The 16,013-nt window shown below is 32.9% G+C and overlaps 1 protein-coding gene across 3 annotated transcripts in view; it reads right to left on the bottom strand.

Annotated features, from left to right (window-relative positions):
- Positions 1-16,013, bottom strand: part of STAG1 (stromal antigen 1) — a 428,247-nt gene that overhangs the window by 39,908 nt on the left and 372,326 nt on the right. For all 3 annotated transcript variants that reach the window (XM_013061415.2, XM_004762454.3, XM_045088872.1), the window contains one exon: positions 9,562-9,642. In XM_013061415.2, coding sequence (XP_012916869.1) covers positions 9,562-9,642 — 81 coding nt within the window. The remainder of the gene's footprint in view (positions 1-9,561; positions 9,643-16,013) is intronic.

The raw sequence follows: 16,013 nt of genomic DNA, 5'->3' as shown, positions 1-16,013 counted from the left end.
AGGAACATTTTTATATGTAGCTTTTTTCTGGGCTAGAATTCAATTAAAATAAAGTTAACATTTGCTGGCACTTACTGTGTATCAAGCACTACTCTAAGTTTTTTGTGAATTAACTAATCCTCATAACCGTGATGGGTACTGATATTATTATCACTCTTCCATTTTTACATACAAAGAAATAGGCACAGAGATGTTAAATGCAGCCCCAAAGACCAAAGCAGTTTGCCTCTAGTCTGTGCTCTTAACCATTTTGCTATAATGACTCTTTTCTACAAAGTGAGAAAATTAATATGCTGAGGAAACAGACATTATGGAGATAAGAAATTTGAAACTCAAATTACTCAAATATATAAAAATAATATAAAATATAATATTATTAAATATAGATTATTATATTATATAAAATATAATATTAAAGTATGTTATATAATGATATAAATGATATATATAAAATTTTGTATATATATATATATATATATATATATATATATATATATATATACACAAACACACACACACACAAAAGCTAGTTAATCCACTGGACACAAGCCAAGAACAAGTATGCTGATTATCCAGAGTACAATTTTAAGAAATTAGAATGTTTTGGGAGAACCTCTACAACTCTAAATACTTATTTTACTTACAAATCCCCTTTCTAGCCAGAGTACCTAAATTGTAGAGGTGAGAACTAAAGACACAGACTGAAAAAAAAGAGTAATTTACTGTTCTCTCTTAGGCAAGTACAAGCTATATATGAACTAACTATATGGTACTTCTTTTCAAATGCTTTTTCCTAAACGAAACCAGTGTTTTCTCTTCTTTTCAGAAAGCAGCTTGGCATCATGAACACTTTTCCCAGGTAGCTGTGGAAAGGAATTTCAATGGGTCAGGTGGTTAAGATTTTCCCAAGATTTAAGTTATAATATCTTGGGGCTAGATTCTTTTGTATCCATTTTGGAAGTTGTTTCACTAGATTGGCCAAAGTTTTTTGGTTTTTCTCTTTTTGTTTTTCTTTCTGGTAGATCTACTGAAACCAAGAATTTCAAGGAATTAAGATGTTTTACAACTGGATGGCAAAATCTCACAATGAAAAACCCTGAATAAGGCTGGCATAAAGATTGTGAATTTATCATATAAGCCACATAGAAGTTTTCTCAAAAGGCATAAAGGCTCAAAGCTGACTTACTCTAACAACTTGAGAAGAAAAACAGATCTTAATTGTAAACTGCCCCTTAAGAACCAAGAATCTCAATATGACTATAATCAATGAAGAAAGGTCAGAGTTTAGTTCCTATACACACACACACACAAATATGTATCTAGTGTAGGTCTGAGATACAGCATGGCAGATTTTGTGCTCTATCTGTATTTTGGAGTGATGAGGTACGTCAAGTTAGTCATAACAGTCACTATTTTCCCCCTGTACCGCTGACTTCTCCTTTAACTTCATCTTTGTACATTTTTATTATGTATCACAGTATTATGTGTCTAGAGAAAGAACAAAATTTAGCTGTCCTTTTATCTACAACTATGAAATACCATTAAGATAATCACAGCCGGAGATTGAAGCCATAGAAAAATTATTAGTTCAACATTATCTGACAAATACACATTTTAAGAATGGGGAGGAAAAGAACAGAAAAGTTGTAAAATAAGGACCAAGACTAGGTCAAAGGTGTCAGAATATGAAAATAAAGCCTGTGTTGAATTAGTAATCAATTTTCATGATAAAGAAAGGGCACAAAACTAGTTACCCAGAATAAAGAAATAGAATTACTGACAAAGTCTGGTAACAAGAGCAGGCGGCTACCTTGTAAGGCCAGGGATTAGCAAACTTTTTGTGTCAAAAGTCAGACAGTAATATTTTAGGCTTCATGGGCCATACAGTCTCTGTCCCAACTACTTTGTCACTGTATAAAAGAGTCCTAGATAGTACATAAATGAATGAACATGGCTGTTTCATTAATACTTTATTATAAAAACAAAGGTCAGGCCAAATTTGGCTCATGGGCTATACTAGGCTCTACAGCTCTTTGGAGCATAAGCTGTGTTATTTTACCTGTTTTCAGCACTGTTACTAACATGTAATGGGGCTCATTACATTATTTTTCAGCCCAAATAAGTCACTGTCCACATTAAATATGATAAAAACAAATGGAACTAAATTCATTTACTTGGGACACATCAGTGAGCAAAAGACGTAGTAAAAAGCCTCACCACTGTGATGGGGTAAACCCTATGTAGTACCTTTAATACTGCTTTCTTGTATGAATTGCTGCTACTAGCTTCTCTTTTGGGGGTGGGGAGAGGGTGTGCCACTTTTGTGAATACACATTAAAATAAGTACTGAATATTTAAACCCCAAATGCAATACCTAGTTTTCAGTGTTGCTTTGAATTTGAATCCCCACCTGCTGACTCATGCCTTTGCCTCAGACTAAATCTACCTATGATCCAGGAACCCTTAAGCTGCCCACTATAGTTCCAAAGCATCTGACTTATTTCCTACAGTGTACAAAGACGAAGGAAGCTAGAGGAGTCGTCAGAGGGGCAGGGGAAAAGTAATGCATGTTAGACCAAACTGAGAGACCTGAATTCCTGAACTATTCCAAGATACAGATGGAGAACAAAAATCTACCAGGCTCTTTCTCAAACCTACACTAGCTACTGAGCATGTTTACATACTGCCACAGCCTTAGATAACAATTCATTTAGTATCAAATTCTTGGTTTGGAAAGGGAAGATTAGGAAAGCACAGACTAGGACTGCAGTTTAATGCTATCAAACCAACAGTTGTGGCCTGCTAAAACATTTCCTTCAATTCAATCTTCTTCAAAACCTTATCTAACAGTAAATACCACATATACATTAGGAAACTGAAATTCTTCCAAAGAAGTAGTAACTTGCTTATCTTTGCCATTCATGGTAAAAAACGGCAACAAAATCTGAACTTAGATTTAACTCCAAAGATCATGCTCCAACACAAAAAATGTTGGAAATACACTCTATTTATTAGCAAGGAGCTTCTTATATTTATAAATTGGGTCTGTAAGAAGATTTCATTTAACAAACACCTAGTGATTTTTAGAACAGCTGCTGGAAAACATTTTTTAAACAAAAAACCCACTTTAGGAAGGAAAAAAGCATTATGATATCAGAGAATATTAAGTACAATATGGACCACCCATTTCCTATTTAAATAAATGGACAAGAAAGTAAGCTTTTATCATTAATTATGGTGAGGCAAGTCTCCAATTTCTGTACTAGAAAGTGGGAAGTGTTATGTTTGTTTAAATACTCTTACTGTTGCTTTAGACCTCTGATAAGCTCAGTTTAAACACACTCTTAAATTATAATAATTGTTCCTTAGAATAGATTTTCTCAGTCCTGGCTTATTTTTTATATCATAAAGTATTAAATATGTTAAGGAGTTTCAGTGAGTCCTTTAAAGACCACTATCCCTGGGTAAGTAAAAACAACATCCGAATAGGCTAGTAAAGCTGAAGAAGACATATTCTGTCGTTCCCAACCAGAGAGCAATTTAAAAAATTAGAATCCTAGGAATAGAGTTGCAAACAACATGCAATTCTTTTTTTTTTTTTTTAAGATTTTATTTATTTATTTGACACACAGAGAGAGAGAGAGAGAGAGAGATCACAAGTAGGCAGAGCAAGAGGGGGAAATAGGCTCCCTGCTGAGCAGAGAGACCGATGTGAGTGCCTGATGTGGGGCTTGATGCCAGGATCAAGACCTGAGTTGAAGGCAGAGGCTTAACCCACTGAGCCACCCAGGCACCCCACAACATGCAATTCTTAATGACTCATGACTTCGAAGTTCTTTTCTAAATTGAACATATTTAACTTTTGGTTTTCAGAGGTTTTTAGAATGTTAGAATTAGATAAAATTTTGGAGAAGCTTAGAATTTGGTATAAACAGCTACCTACTTCAGTATTGCAGGTTTTTTTTTTTTTTAAAGGAACATTCTGAGGCCTGAACAAGAAATGGATTTAAACAAGACCTGGCTCTGTCTCCCCTAACTTTCCTAGACCAACCAATCAGGCACTTGAGATAGGACATAGTATTAATAGAAACACAACTATCAAAGAATGACTCTGAAGTCATGAACAATCAAAAGGAAAGGCTTTAATTTGACTACATAGTTACTCAGGATAGAATTCTCAGGAAATAAAAGGTAGGGGGAAACATTCAAGAAAAGATAAAGTAAAATCGTTATACACTACTAAAATTGTGTTCCTAGAGGACAGCTATTATTTCCTGCTCTTGGCACTACTCCCTTCCCCTACAAAGCAGTTAAATCTGCAGATGGAGAGGTACTATCTGTATTTTGTTACTACAGTAATTTGGGGCAAGGTCCCAAGTGAGCTATCTCTCTTATTCATTGTTATTCTAAAGGACTGGGGAGGGAAAAGAAACAGGTGTAGAAAGCAGCCTGTAGACTTTTACACATTTGAGTCTATTTCTAGTACACTTCTAAAAATGTACATTTTTATGAAGAATAGTAAGGTTATGCATATCTCTTCACTGGGCTTGGCCACCATCAGTCCCATCTTCACTGTAACTCTTCCTTTCCTCAGTCTTTTTGTAAGTAAACAAGTTGGAATTTTCAGAGGAGACCCTTTAGTCAAGACGGTAATGGAGGAATAAATTTTGCAGCTAAATACCTCAATAATAATTGAGGTATTTGTATGAGGTACTTGTATGAATTGCACCCAAGGGATTTTGATTTTAACTTAGAAGACTAGGAATAGGGCCAGGGTCCAGAAGGCAGAGATGTTTGCCCCAGGTCCTCCCTATTGCTATCTATAGTAGGAACATGCAGGGTAAGGCAGAGAGCTACAAATTTAAGATTATAGAGAGTAGGACAGCTCCTCCCAGGAGGAAAAAAAATATTGAGGATAAATTCTAGCTCCCAAGGCCAAAAACGGCAATAGGGGCATTATATTAGCCCTAACTCTTATTTACCTGGCTCTTTAAATGTCTTTGTATATGTCCAGAAGGAGCTGAAGGAAGAGGATGTTTTCTGTTAGAGAAGAGAAACTGAAGGCTGCTTCTACAGGACCAGCACTAGGGGGCACCGTAGCAAAGTATACTGAGCATGACCTGTGTGACTGCCAAAGAGCTTCAACTCTGGAAATTAGGGGGAACAGAGGAAATACCCATTGGTAAAACCCAATGCACTTCCAATTCAAATAAAGATCTAATCCTGTTCTTGATATAGTCTTTTCATATATTTCATTTTATGAAAGTTTTCATTGTTGTGTTAAATTATAACTTGAATTTAAACCAAATATAACTACCTTTCATAACTTTCTGAATGACAGTGTTCATGACAACAGAGAAGAAAAATAAATTTTAGAAAGTACTCTCTAAAAGCAATTTGGCAATATATATCAAGCCTCAAAAATATGTACCATCTTTGACCCAGCAGTTCCATTGCTAAGAATATAACATGAGATGAAACAATGTAACGCAGAACAAGTTTTTGTACCCAAATGCCCATCATGGCATTAATTTTATTTATTAACATGTTTAAACAGCCTAAATATCCAAGAGATAAGAGTGGTAAAATAAATTATGGTATATTTATACAATGGACTATCATGCATACATTAAAAATACTATCTACAAATAGGTCTTAGTAACTGAGGGACATGTTGATTGAAGATGAGACACAAAATTTTGTAAACTGTAAATATATTGTGATGAGACTGAAGTGCGTTAGAAAACATACTGCAAGAAAATACACCAGAATGTTAACAGTGGTTAATCCACAGGTGGTAAGATTCAGAAATTTTATTTATATATTTTTTATAATGAATAAGTCCTCAAGTAAGAGAGCCTGAATTTATGAAAACCAATCTATTTATATTTTACACCCAAAACTAATAAGTATAATTTATTAATTAAAAATTTAAGTGACCTCCTCACAGATTTAAATGAATTTCTATAAATATAATAGTGAGTAGAGAAAAACAGTGGTTAGCTGTCTAATTCCTCACTAGCAAAATGGTTCATTTCATATTAACATATTAATTGCTCAACAACAAAAATAAAAAATAATTCATGTAAGAACACTTTCAAGTTGTCTCTAAATGCTGAACATTACTCATGTTAAATATATAGACCCCAGGAGGCTACTATATTAAATTTAATTTTCATAAAATAAAAGGAAAAAAAGGATCGAGTATATTACCAAAGTACTCTATATACTTCAACTGTAACTCACTGGCATTACAAACTGGTATTTAAGAAATCACAGTAACTTCTCACTAAATGTATCCCACTGGGGATACCGAATGATGAAAAAAACCTGGCTTGTGATATAACTTACATAATTTGTCAGTATACAACTGATTAACAGACATTGTTAGCTTGTATTCAGCAAGGAGTCAACCAATGTGCCTTTAGGAATTTTGTTTAAAAACAACAACAAAACTCTCTAGAACTAGCTGTGTTAAAAACTCTCTAGAAATAGCTGTATTAAAAGCTTAACAATGGAAGAATTCAAAAAATGTTAACAGAAAAACTAAATTGAGATTCAAAAGACTAGCGTTCTTAAGTTTCAGATCTTAATCATATTCCAATGTTTCTAAGTATCAGATTCCTTTTCTGTACAATGGGATTATCATAACACCCACTTTATAGAATTATGAGGAAGCTTTAATTAAGTTAAAGCATTTAATTAAAGTGATTTACAAAATGTAAAATATTAACAAGGTAATATTAACAACAATGTCCCCTTCTAGGCCTTATCTAAAACAAACAGGTCTCATCAAATCACTTCCAAATTTCCTTATAGCTTCAATATCACATTTATAAACAACAGAATAATACTGCTACAGCAAATAAGATACAGGACACACTAGGCTTTTTTCTAATGTTCATTCAAGCTCAACAACTCTGAGTTATATGTGATAAGTCAAAACCTAAGAGCAGGATGGGAGAATCAAGTTATTTTTGAACTTTTTGTGATGAAATTATTATCACTGTTAGATATCATCATCAACAAAAACACCCCCTCAGACAGAATCAAAAGGTATAAAGCAAAAATGAATTTCTCTCCTTCTTATGCTTGTTCCCGAAGAATTTCTTTCCCAGAGTTAACCTACTGTTAAGATTCTCATGTATCTATCCACATACATGCAGTTATAGCAGTTATTAACCTTAGCAGATTGAAGAATTTTAGAGGAAGAAATGATTGGTCCAATACAACTTTCAATTTTAGAAATAAGTAAGTGGGTATTTTAATTGTTATTAATATCTGGAATATATTTCACAATAGATAAAGTGGTTTGACATACCTTTTCTGCTTTAAAATTATTCAAGTGAATTGCCTTAAGGTTATTTATACAAAAAGCTAATGATGTGGCTGGAACTACAGTTAAGAAGTTTATATCATATCAGGGGGGATAGCAATAATACAGATTAAATGCATACAAAGCTTATGTATATAGGTCTTAAATTTTCAAAGATATCCTGTATCACGTAAGGGATCAGAAAGTTTGGCAATTACTGATCTAGTAATTATTATACAGAGAGTCATTAAAATAAATGTTTTAAAAGGAGAAACCTTAGCAATGAGAGATTAATTTTTTTAAAGTTTGCTGGAGTCTTACAGATTCATGCTTTTCAAGATTATCACTTAGAGAACCACTTTTCAATGACAGATATAACTAGCACATGATATTACTGAACATACTTTGGTTAAAAAAAATTACCAACAACTTCAAAATGAGAAGTAATAATTTGAGAGACACTTTAGTAAGAAGAATTTCACGTATGATATAAATGCACACAAAACTTTATACAAACAACTGAATAAGAGGGCACTTAAAAGATGCTGCATTTTCTGGCATAAAGAAAATCAGTGTTAACCACAAAAGCTGCACTGCACTGCCAGTGTGGCAAGGACAACTATGAAATCTGTATTATGAGAAATGATAAAAAAATGAAGGGATCTTTTATTAGAAGAATGAGTCAGACCAAAATTAAACAGAAAGCTAAGAAATTTCAAAATAATTCTACTATAAGAGGGCTAAAAATATAGAAAATATTCAAAGAAGTGGATTCAAGAATAGAGATTCTCACTACAATTAGGAATATAATGGCAAAGAACAAAATTAAAATTAAATTTAATAGAGGAATTAACCATTAATTATGCTAATTTGGGGGCATGTATATATTCCAAATTTAATAAATGCAAGAATCAATATTCAGCCAAAAAACAAACAGCTCAGATAATCTAAATGATCTCAGAAAAAAAAACAAATAGCAAAATCAACCAAATGAAAAAATCAAAATAAAAGTAATTATGTGTAATATATAAACTCTTGCTATCAAACTTCAACTTCTATATATTCAATATCCTTTAATTTTACCATATTAAGGAACATTTCAAAAACGCAAAACTGTAATAAACTTTAAAGTGACTTGAGTTACTAATAAAAGGTGAACTTTGATTTTTGCGTTTCAAGACTAAAACTGTCAATAGAATATAAAAACCAGGAGGCTAACCAATACATTACTGTTGCTCTAACTGAAAATAAAAACCGCAAATACTTTCTAAAGGCAGAGAAATCCTCAAATTATTAATCAGCAAAGAAAGAATGCTCCATATCATGCTCTTGGTTCTATACTGTATTAACCTTTACTGGTTAAACAGCCTCTATTTTGTTAAGATGAGGATACATAAACATTGTGAGATACCATCAATACAGAGTATTTTAAATCAAAATCTACTTGCTTTTTAAATTTTTTAATGGACCACTGAAGTAGTATGAATTTAGAGTGGAAACCTACATGAAAGCCTGCTCATGGTTATAAACTTATACGAAATATTTTCTCTCCTTTATTCAAAGACAAATTTTAAGACAGGCTATTTCCCTTATATTCCTCCATAAATGGAGCTGTTGTAGGTTTATTTCTAATTTATCCTTGTGCTGGAAGTAGATTTTTAGTATCCCAACTTAGAGATATGCTACCTACAAGATATTCCACCCCTGAAAGGCCTTGGAAGATATCCTCAAGGACAGTAGGCTTTGGGCTCCGCTTCACTCTCTTGGATCCTAGTTTCATTTAATCTTTGATTTGTATTTTCCTTTTTGTTTCGAATGGTCATGGATAGATTAAAATTTTAAAAAATTATCTAACAATTTGTTTTTAACGAGAGTGTTATTCAGTTTGGGCCCCAAGGCCTCATAATTCCCCAAGAGCTACACAGCATTACCTTCAATGTTATTCTCTTTTTACTAGCATGTCACCTGCTAGAGATCGTGTGACTTCTACTACAGTTATTTCTTTAAGACTTTTGACTTTTTCTCTATACAACTCTATATCTATTGCTTGAAGAACTGGTTATTTTTCAGAGAGGTAAAATATATTATTCATAGGATAAAGCAAGAGTTGATAACAATAATTACTATATAGTTCATTAAATTATCATTTATTAAAATAACTGGTAACAATAAATTGTTAAATACTGATTTAAGCAAGATTATTTATTTTAGTCATAACTCTTCTGCCTTCAGAAACTCTTACTTACTTTGGAAGGAGAACCATCAGTAATTTTCACCAACTGCCAAAGAATCGAGTAATGGGAACACTGCAGTGCCTGTACGACTATCTGTATCAAATAAAAAAATTCAAACAAATGAGACATAATTTATGTTTGCATAGTATTAAGAGAACAATGTTTATCATAGTTTTTTCTTATAATATGGTTTCAAGTCCAAATTTTTGTAGAATAGGAATGTGTAAAGTAATACTTGGTTTAAAAAAAGATAAACCAACCTATCAGTCTAGAGAATCTTAATTCTAATGTATATTGATAAATATGGACCCAAATAACACTGTGCTTTAAATCTCTGCATAAAAATGTTAAAATATTTTGCTTATATTTTTAAAGGGAAATTAAAACCACATTGAGATATCACCTTACACCAATTAGAATGGCCAAAATTAACAAGACAGGAAACAACATGTGCTGGAGGGGATGTGGAGAAAGGGGAACCCTCTTCCACTGTTGGTGGGAATGCAGGTTGGTGCAACCTCTTTGGAGAGGTTTCCTCAAGAAATTAAGAATAGAACTTCCCTATGACCCTGCAATTGCACTTCTGGGTATCTACCCCAAAGATACAGATGTAGTGAAAAGAAGGGCCATCTGTACCCCAATGTTTATAGCAGCAATGGTCATGGTCGCCAAACTGTGGAATGAACCAAGATGCCCTTCAATGGACGACTGGATAAGGAAGATGTGGTCCATATACACTATGGAGTATTATGCCTCCATCAGAAAGGATGAATACCCAACTTTTGTAGCAACATGGACGGGACTGGAAGAGATTATGCTGAGTGAAATAAGTCAAGCAGAGAGAGTCAATTATCATATGGTTTCACTTATTTGTGGAGCATAACAAATAGCATGGAGGACATGGGGAGTTAGAGAGGAGAAGGGAGTTGAGGGAAATTGGAAGGGGAGGTGAATCATGAGAGACTATGGACTCTGAAAAACAATCTGAGGGGTTTGAAGTGGCGGGGGAGTGGGAGGTTGGGGTACCGGGTGGCGGGTATTATACAGGGCATGGATTGCATGGAGCACTGGGTGTGGTGAAAAAATAATGAATACTGTTATGCAGAAAATAAATAAATTTAATTTAAAAAAAATAAAGGGAGATTGAAGAAATCATTTTTATCCAGATTTTATAATTAAATGATTATTATTTTAAAGCATTTTTACTATGAATGGAACATTTATACAGAAATGTGCATAAGACATTTGATAAATTAATATAAAGAAAAATACCTTTGTAACCACCACATCCAAATCAAGAAAGAGAACATTGCTAGCACTTCTACCAATAAAGTGTCTTTTTTTCCCTCTAATGGTAACAGTAATTTTAACTTATCAGTCAGTCACTATATTTTAACTACCTAAGTATGCATTTCTAAATACTGAATTTATTACACCTGGTTGCGAACATTACATAAATGGATCATGCAATATGAATTACTTTGAATATGACTTCTTTAAACATTTATAGTTAAGATTTATATATACTATGGCATGTAGCTGTAGTTCATTATTTTTCAGTCTTGAACTATATTTAGAATATCCTCTTTATTCATTCTGTTGTTGATTAGCTTTTATAATGTTTCTGGTTTTAGGCTGTTATGAAAAACGCTGCCACAAACTTTCTTATATATGTCTCCTGGTGTCCATGCATGCATTTGTCTAGCTCAGAGGTTCTTGAAGTTTTGTTTTCAGGACCTCTCTCTTAAAAATTACTAAAAAATTACTCTCAAAAAACCCAAATTGTTTATTTAACAGATTTATATTAGAAATTAAAATAAATATTTCAACTATGTATTAATTCATTTAAAAATTAAAATAATTGTATAATAAAGAATTTATATTTTTGAAAAAGAACTAAATCTCAAATGGAAAACATTTAATGGGAAGAATGATAGTTTTACATGTTTATAAATCTCTTTACTGTCTGACTTAATAAAAAACAGGTTTCAAATGTGCCTCTGCATTTTATTAAAATATGCTGTTTTGATTGAAGTATATGAAGAAATCCAGTGTCACTGATTAGCTGGAAAAGGAAGGTATATTTTAAGTCTTTGCAGGTAAATGTGGATATTCTTTAACACTACACCAATAATACAATGTACATTTGTGAGAGAATGAGAATGAAAAAAGCAAGTAACATCTTCCTCTTCTTATGAAAATAGTCTGACTTTATAGATGTGCCCTGGAAAACACCAGGGCTCTCCAAACTATACTCTGAGGGTCACTGCTCTAGGAACAGAATTGCTGGATTACACAGTACGTATATGTTTAACTTTATGGATTTATTTACTTATTTATTTATTAAAGATTTTACTTATTCACCTGAGAGATAAGAGACAGAAAGAGAGAGAGAAAGCACGAGCAGGGGGAAGAGGGAGAGGAAGAAGCAAACTGCCTGATGAGGCAGGAGCGTAATGTGGTGCTCAAGCCCAGGATCCAGACATCATGACTTAAGCCGAAAGCAGATTATTAACCATCTGAGCCACTCAGGCATCCCCAAGAGCACTATTTTAATGTAGTATTAACTTACATTAACTTATATTTCTCTCTTACTAATGGAGACGGGCAGGTTTTCATTTTTTATTGGCACTAAATTCTTGTTTTGTGAAAATTTGTCCCTATTTTTCAGAGACAAATAAAATAACAGAGTTCAGGAAAATAAAATTGATTAAGAATCATAACTACAGGAGAATTTCATTTTGGATAAGGCCTTTACTACATTTTTGTTTCAATACATGTCTTTATTGTAATAAAGCATATCTAACAATATATTCCATTATTATCTTCCCCCTTGATAAAAAACTCTAAGAATAAATATACACAGACAATAAATCAAAAGAGAAATCAGTAAATAGAATACTGAAGGAAGTAGTTAGAATTTTAGCTGATTTTACTTCAAAAATTTTAGGTTTCACATCACATAAGCAAATATATCTCCAATGCCCCTATTCCGCACTAAAAATAAATCATCAGAATTAGAAGAATGAGTAGTGCTACTTTTGATGCAACACCAGTGAGATGATGTCAGGGTTTTATCAAACATAATAGTAATTAAATGACTGACTCAAGTCAGAATGCCAGAAACAAGACTACAGAAACACTGTCAAGTTATAAACTTCAATGCTAAAGAAATCACCTTACTATACTTAAAAGACACTCAGTATAGTACATGTACTAGTCATGAGACAAATTTTGATAACCTCTAACTTAGAATATAAGGTACACATTGATAAGCTGGTATTTGTGGAAGGAAAAGAGAATATGAAAAAAAATTCTCTTTAGTTTGAAACAACCTGAAATTACTAAAAAAGTAATATACAAATTAACATTATCAATGAGAAATTAAGATATAGAAAAAAGTGATGTTGAAGAATTGCTTAATTTTAGTTACCATTTCTCCTAATCATCACAAATTTAATTTCCTTTCCTTATACATTTTTACTGACCTATATACTAGGGAATTATTCAAACTGTTCCAAAGTTTTGCAGAAGTCTGAAGAGGTGGTTATGTGGGAGAGAGACACTTGATCACTCCAATATATATTTCAAACACAGTATCCCCATTTTAATGTTTCATATACTAGTGTTCATCATGCATTTACTTTAAGGGATCCACTGCATTATTTTAAAATAAAAAGCTCACTTTTCATTGACTAGGAAGCATTTTGCCTTCTTTCAGGTATAATTATATAACAATATAGCTGATCACATTTCAAAAGAAAATTTAGAACCCTTCCTTCTTCTAGGCTTTACACATCAGTCATACTGATATTTTATCCCCCATACTAAGCAATGGTATTCCAACTAGTCCAGCAATTTCATCTTTCTGTAGTATAGGCAGTTAAAACAAGGACAAACTAACTGAAAAAGCCAAAAGAGAACTGTTTTAACCAATGAGGACCACAGTCCTTCTGCCTTTCCTTGATTAATACCCTGACCCTAGAGAGGATCTTTGAATAATTACAGCAAGTACTGGGCTGATGACAAAGAATTTCTTCCAACCCTACCCCTCTGTCCTCCTGTTTCCCTTAGCTAACACTGTTCCTGGGAGGACACGGTAATGTGTACTGAACATTTCCAAGCAAAAGTAGTTAAGAAGCAGGAGTGCCTTTTCCATTTTCTATTCTCCTACCTGCCTGCAGGATATCAATAACCCAGGAGATCTTGGGTCCTTAAATAAGTCGGTGGTGCAGTGATATCCCACTTCCCTTAACTGCACTTTATAGGCATGGGCATGAGAAATAAATTTCTATTGTGTTAAGTCACTGAAATATTGAGATTAATCTCTTATAGCAGTTAGCATTACCTTAATCAATATAAAAATGCTTAGTCCTTTCTCCTAACAATTACTTTTACCTATTTAAAAGAAACAGAGCTCTTTATCTTGGATTGATAGATCAGGCTAAAGATATCACACACCTTGAAGATGAACTGTAGTATTACATGTGAGGTGAACGTGATAACCACTACACTACAAAAACAGGACTGCAGTATTATATGTAAATAAAGTCCAAAGGGCACTGGGGGCAGTATGTGCTATGGTGAGTGCTGTGCAAGACTGATGATTCACAGACCTGTACCCCTGAAACAAACAACACATTATATGTTAATTAAAAAAAAAAGTCCAAAGGATAAGCTCCTAGGATGTTTACGTTTAGAAAAACTGAATTTTCATGGAAAATAGGACTACAGAATAAGGAAAAATGATTATGCATATGTAATATATATGTATAGATACACATCTACATATATAGGATATGTTTAAAATACCGAGAATCTACATAATAGCTGTGGGATAAATTGGGGCTCTTTCACTTTTCTGTTTGCAAGAGACTTTAAAGAAATGGAGGATCAAATCTTTTAGTGAATAAGTACAAGACAAAAGAATGAACTAAACTTGTCTGTTTCTCAATACTGGTCTATCATATATAGAATAGGTTAATATGAGTGACAATTAATATACCCTTTAAAAAAAAGCTTTTAGATGTAAATTCATAATCAGCAAGGCTTACCAAAAAGAATGTAAGGCTGACAAATAAGCAAAAGAAAAGATGGTCAATATCATTAGCATTAAGGAAACGTACATTAAAAGTGCAATGAGATACAACTGCATACATACTAAGTTGGCTAAAGTAAAAACTACTAACAACATCAAGTGTTGATGAGGATGTGGAACAACTGGGAGGAATGCAGAATGATAGACACTCTGAACAGTGGTTTGGCAATTTCTAATAAAGTTAAATACACACTTATACCCCAATACCTTTGACTGTCCTCCTGAGCATTTACTTCAGAAAAATGAATACTTATTTTCAAACATATGTTCATAGAGCCTCAGTTGTGAGAGCCAAAAGATGGAAACAACCCAAAGGCCTGTCAATAAACAAACTGGTATATCCACACAACAGAGGAGAACTGACCCAACTATTAATTAAAAAATGCACCAACTATTGATTCAAACAACTTGGATTAATTTCAAAGGCATTAGTCAGTGAAGACATTATGCTTACCCAAAGACTTAATGCCCTAAAGGTTTACATACTTTATGATTCCATTTATTTGGAAATCTCAAAAAGACAAAACAATGGTGATGGAAAACAGAGTGGTGGTTTCCAGGAGATGTAGGTGGGGCAAGCATCTACTATAAAGGGACAACATGAAGAAAAAAGGGACAATATGAAGAAAAAGGTTTTCATTTTTTATAGGGAATATTTTAAAGAGGGATGAGGAAAGGGGATATTTTAAACAGGAATGATGAAAACTGTTCTGTATCTTGATAGTGGTGGTTATTACATAAATCTAGACATACGTTAAAATTCATAATTTTACATAAAAGGAAAGTAAGTAAATTTTATTGGATAATAATTAAAAAACTAATATGGTGAAGAGCAGAGTTTGCAGTTAATATTTTTCTTTTTTTCTTTTCAAATGCTAAGAAAAGTACAAACATTAAGGCAAATCATAGTGATAAAGAAGTAACAATTATTTAATAAAGAAGAAATATTCCTAAATTCTACATGTGCTTTGGTAATGAAGGGTAATCCAATGTGTTGTATTGCCAATGGGCATACTATACTATAAATTTTTAAAAAAATCATTAGAAGGGTAAAAAACAGAGGAAAAAATTGAAGTAGTTTAAAGTTCTATAACTCAAAAAATCAGACTTCACAAGGAATGGACTACACAGTAAGCTAATACACATTAATCCTCAACAGTTTTGGACCCTGGAATTTTGCTGTTAGGCTTTCTCATATATTCCAAGCAGTATTTAAAACAAGGAAGAGTGTAAAGAAAAATGTGTTGCATCACCATGAAGTCCAGTGTGAAATATTATAGGCTTTTTTAGTGATATCTCTGTATATAGTGGAAAGCACACTGGAACAGGTGTTCACATCATACCACCTTAGGCCTACCCTTAAACA

Source organism: Mustela putorius, unplaced genomic scaffold (genome assembly GCF_011764305.1).
Source record: "Mustela putorius furo isolate JIRA1106 unplaced genomic scaffold, ASM1176430v1.1 tig00003834_pilon_pilon_pilon, whole genome shotgun sequence".
Classification (NCBI taxonomy): domain Eukaryota; kingdom Metazoa; phylum Chordata; class Mammalia; order Carnivora; family Mustelidae; genus Mustela; species Mustela putorius.
Note: the sequence above shows the minus strand (reverse complement) of the source record. Positions and strands in the feature narration are given on the sequence as shown.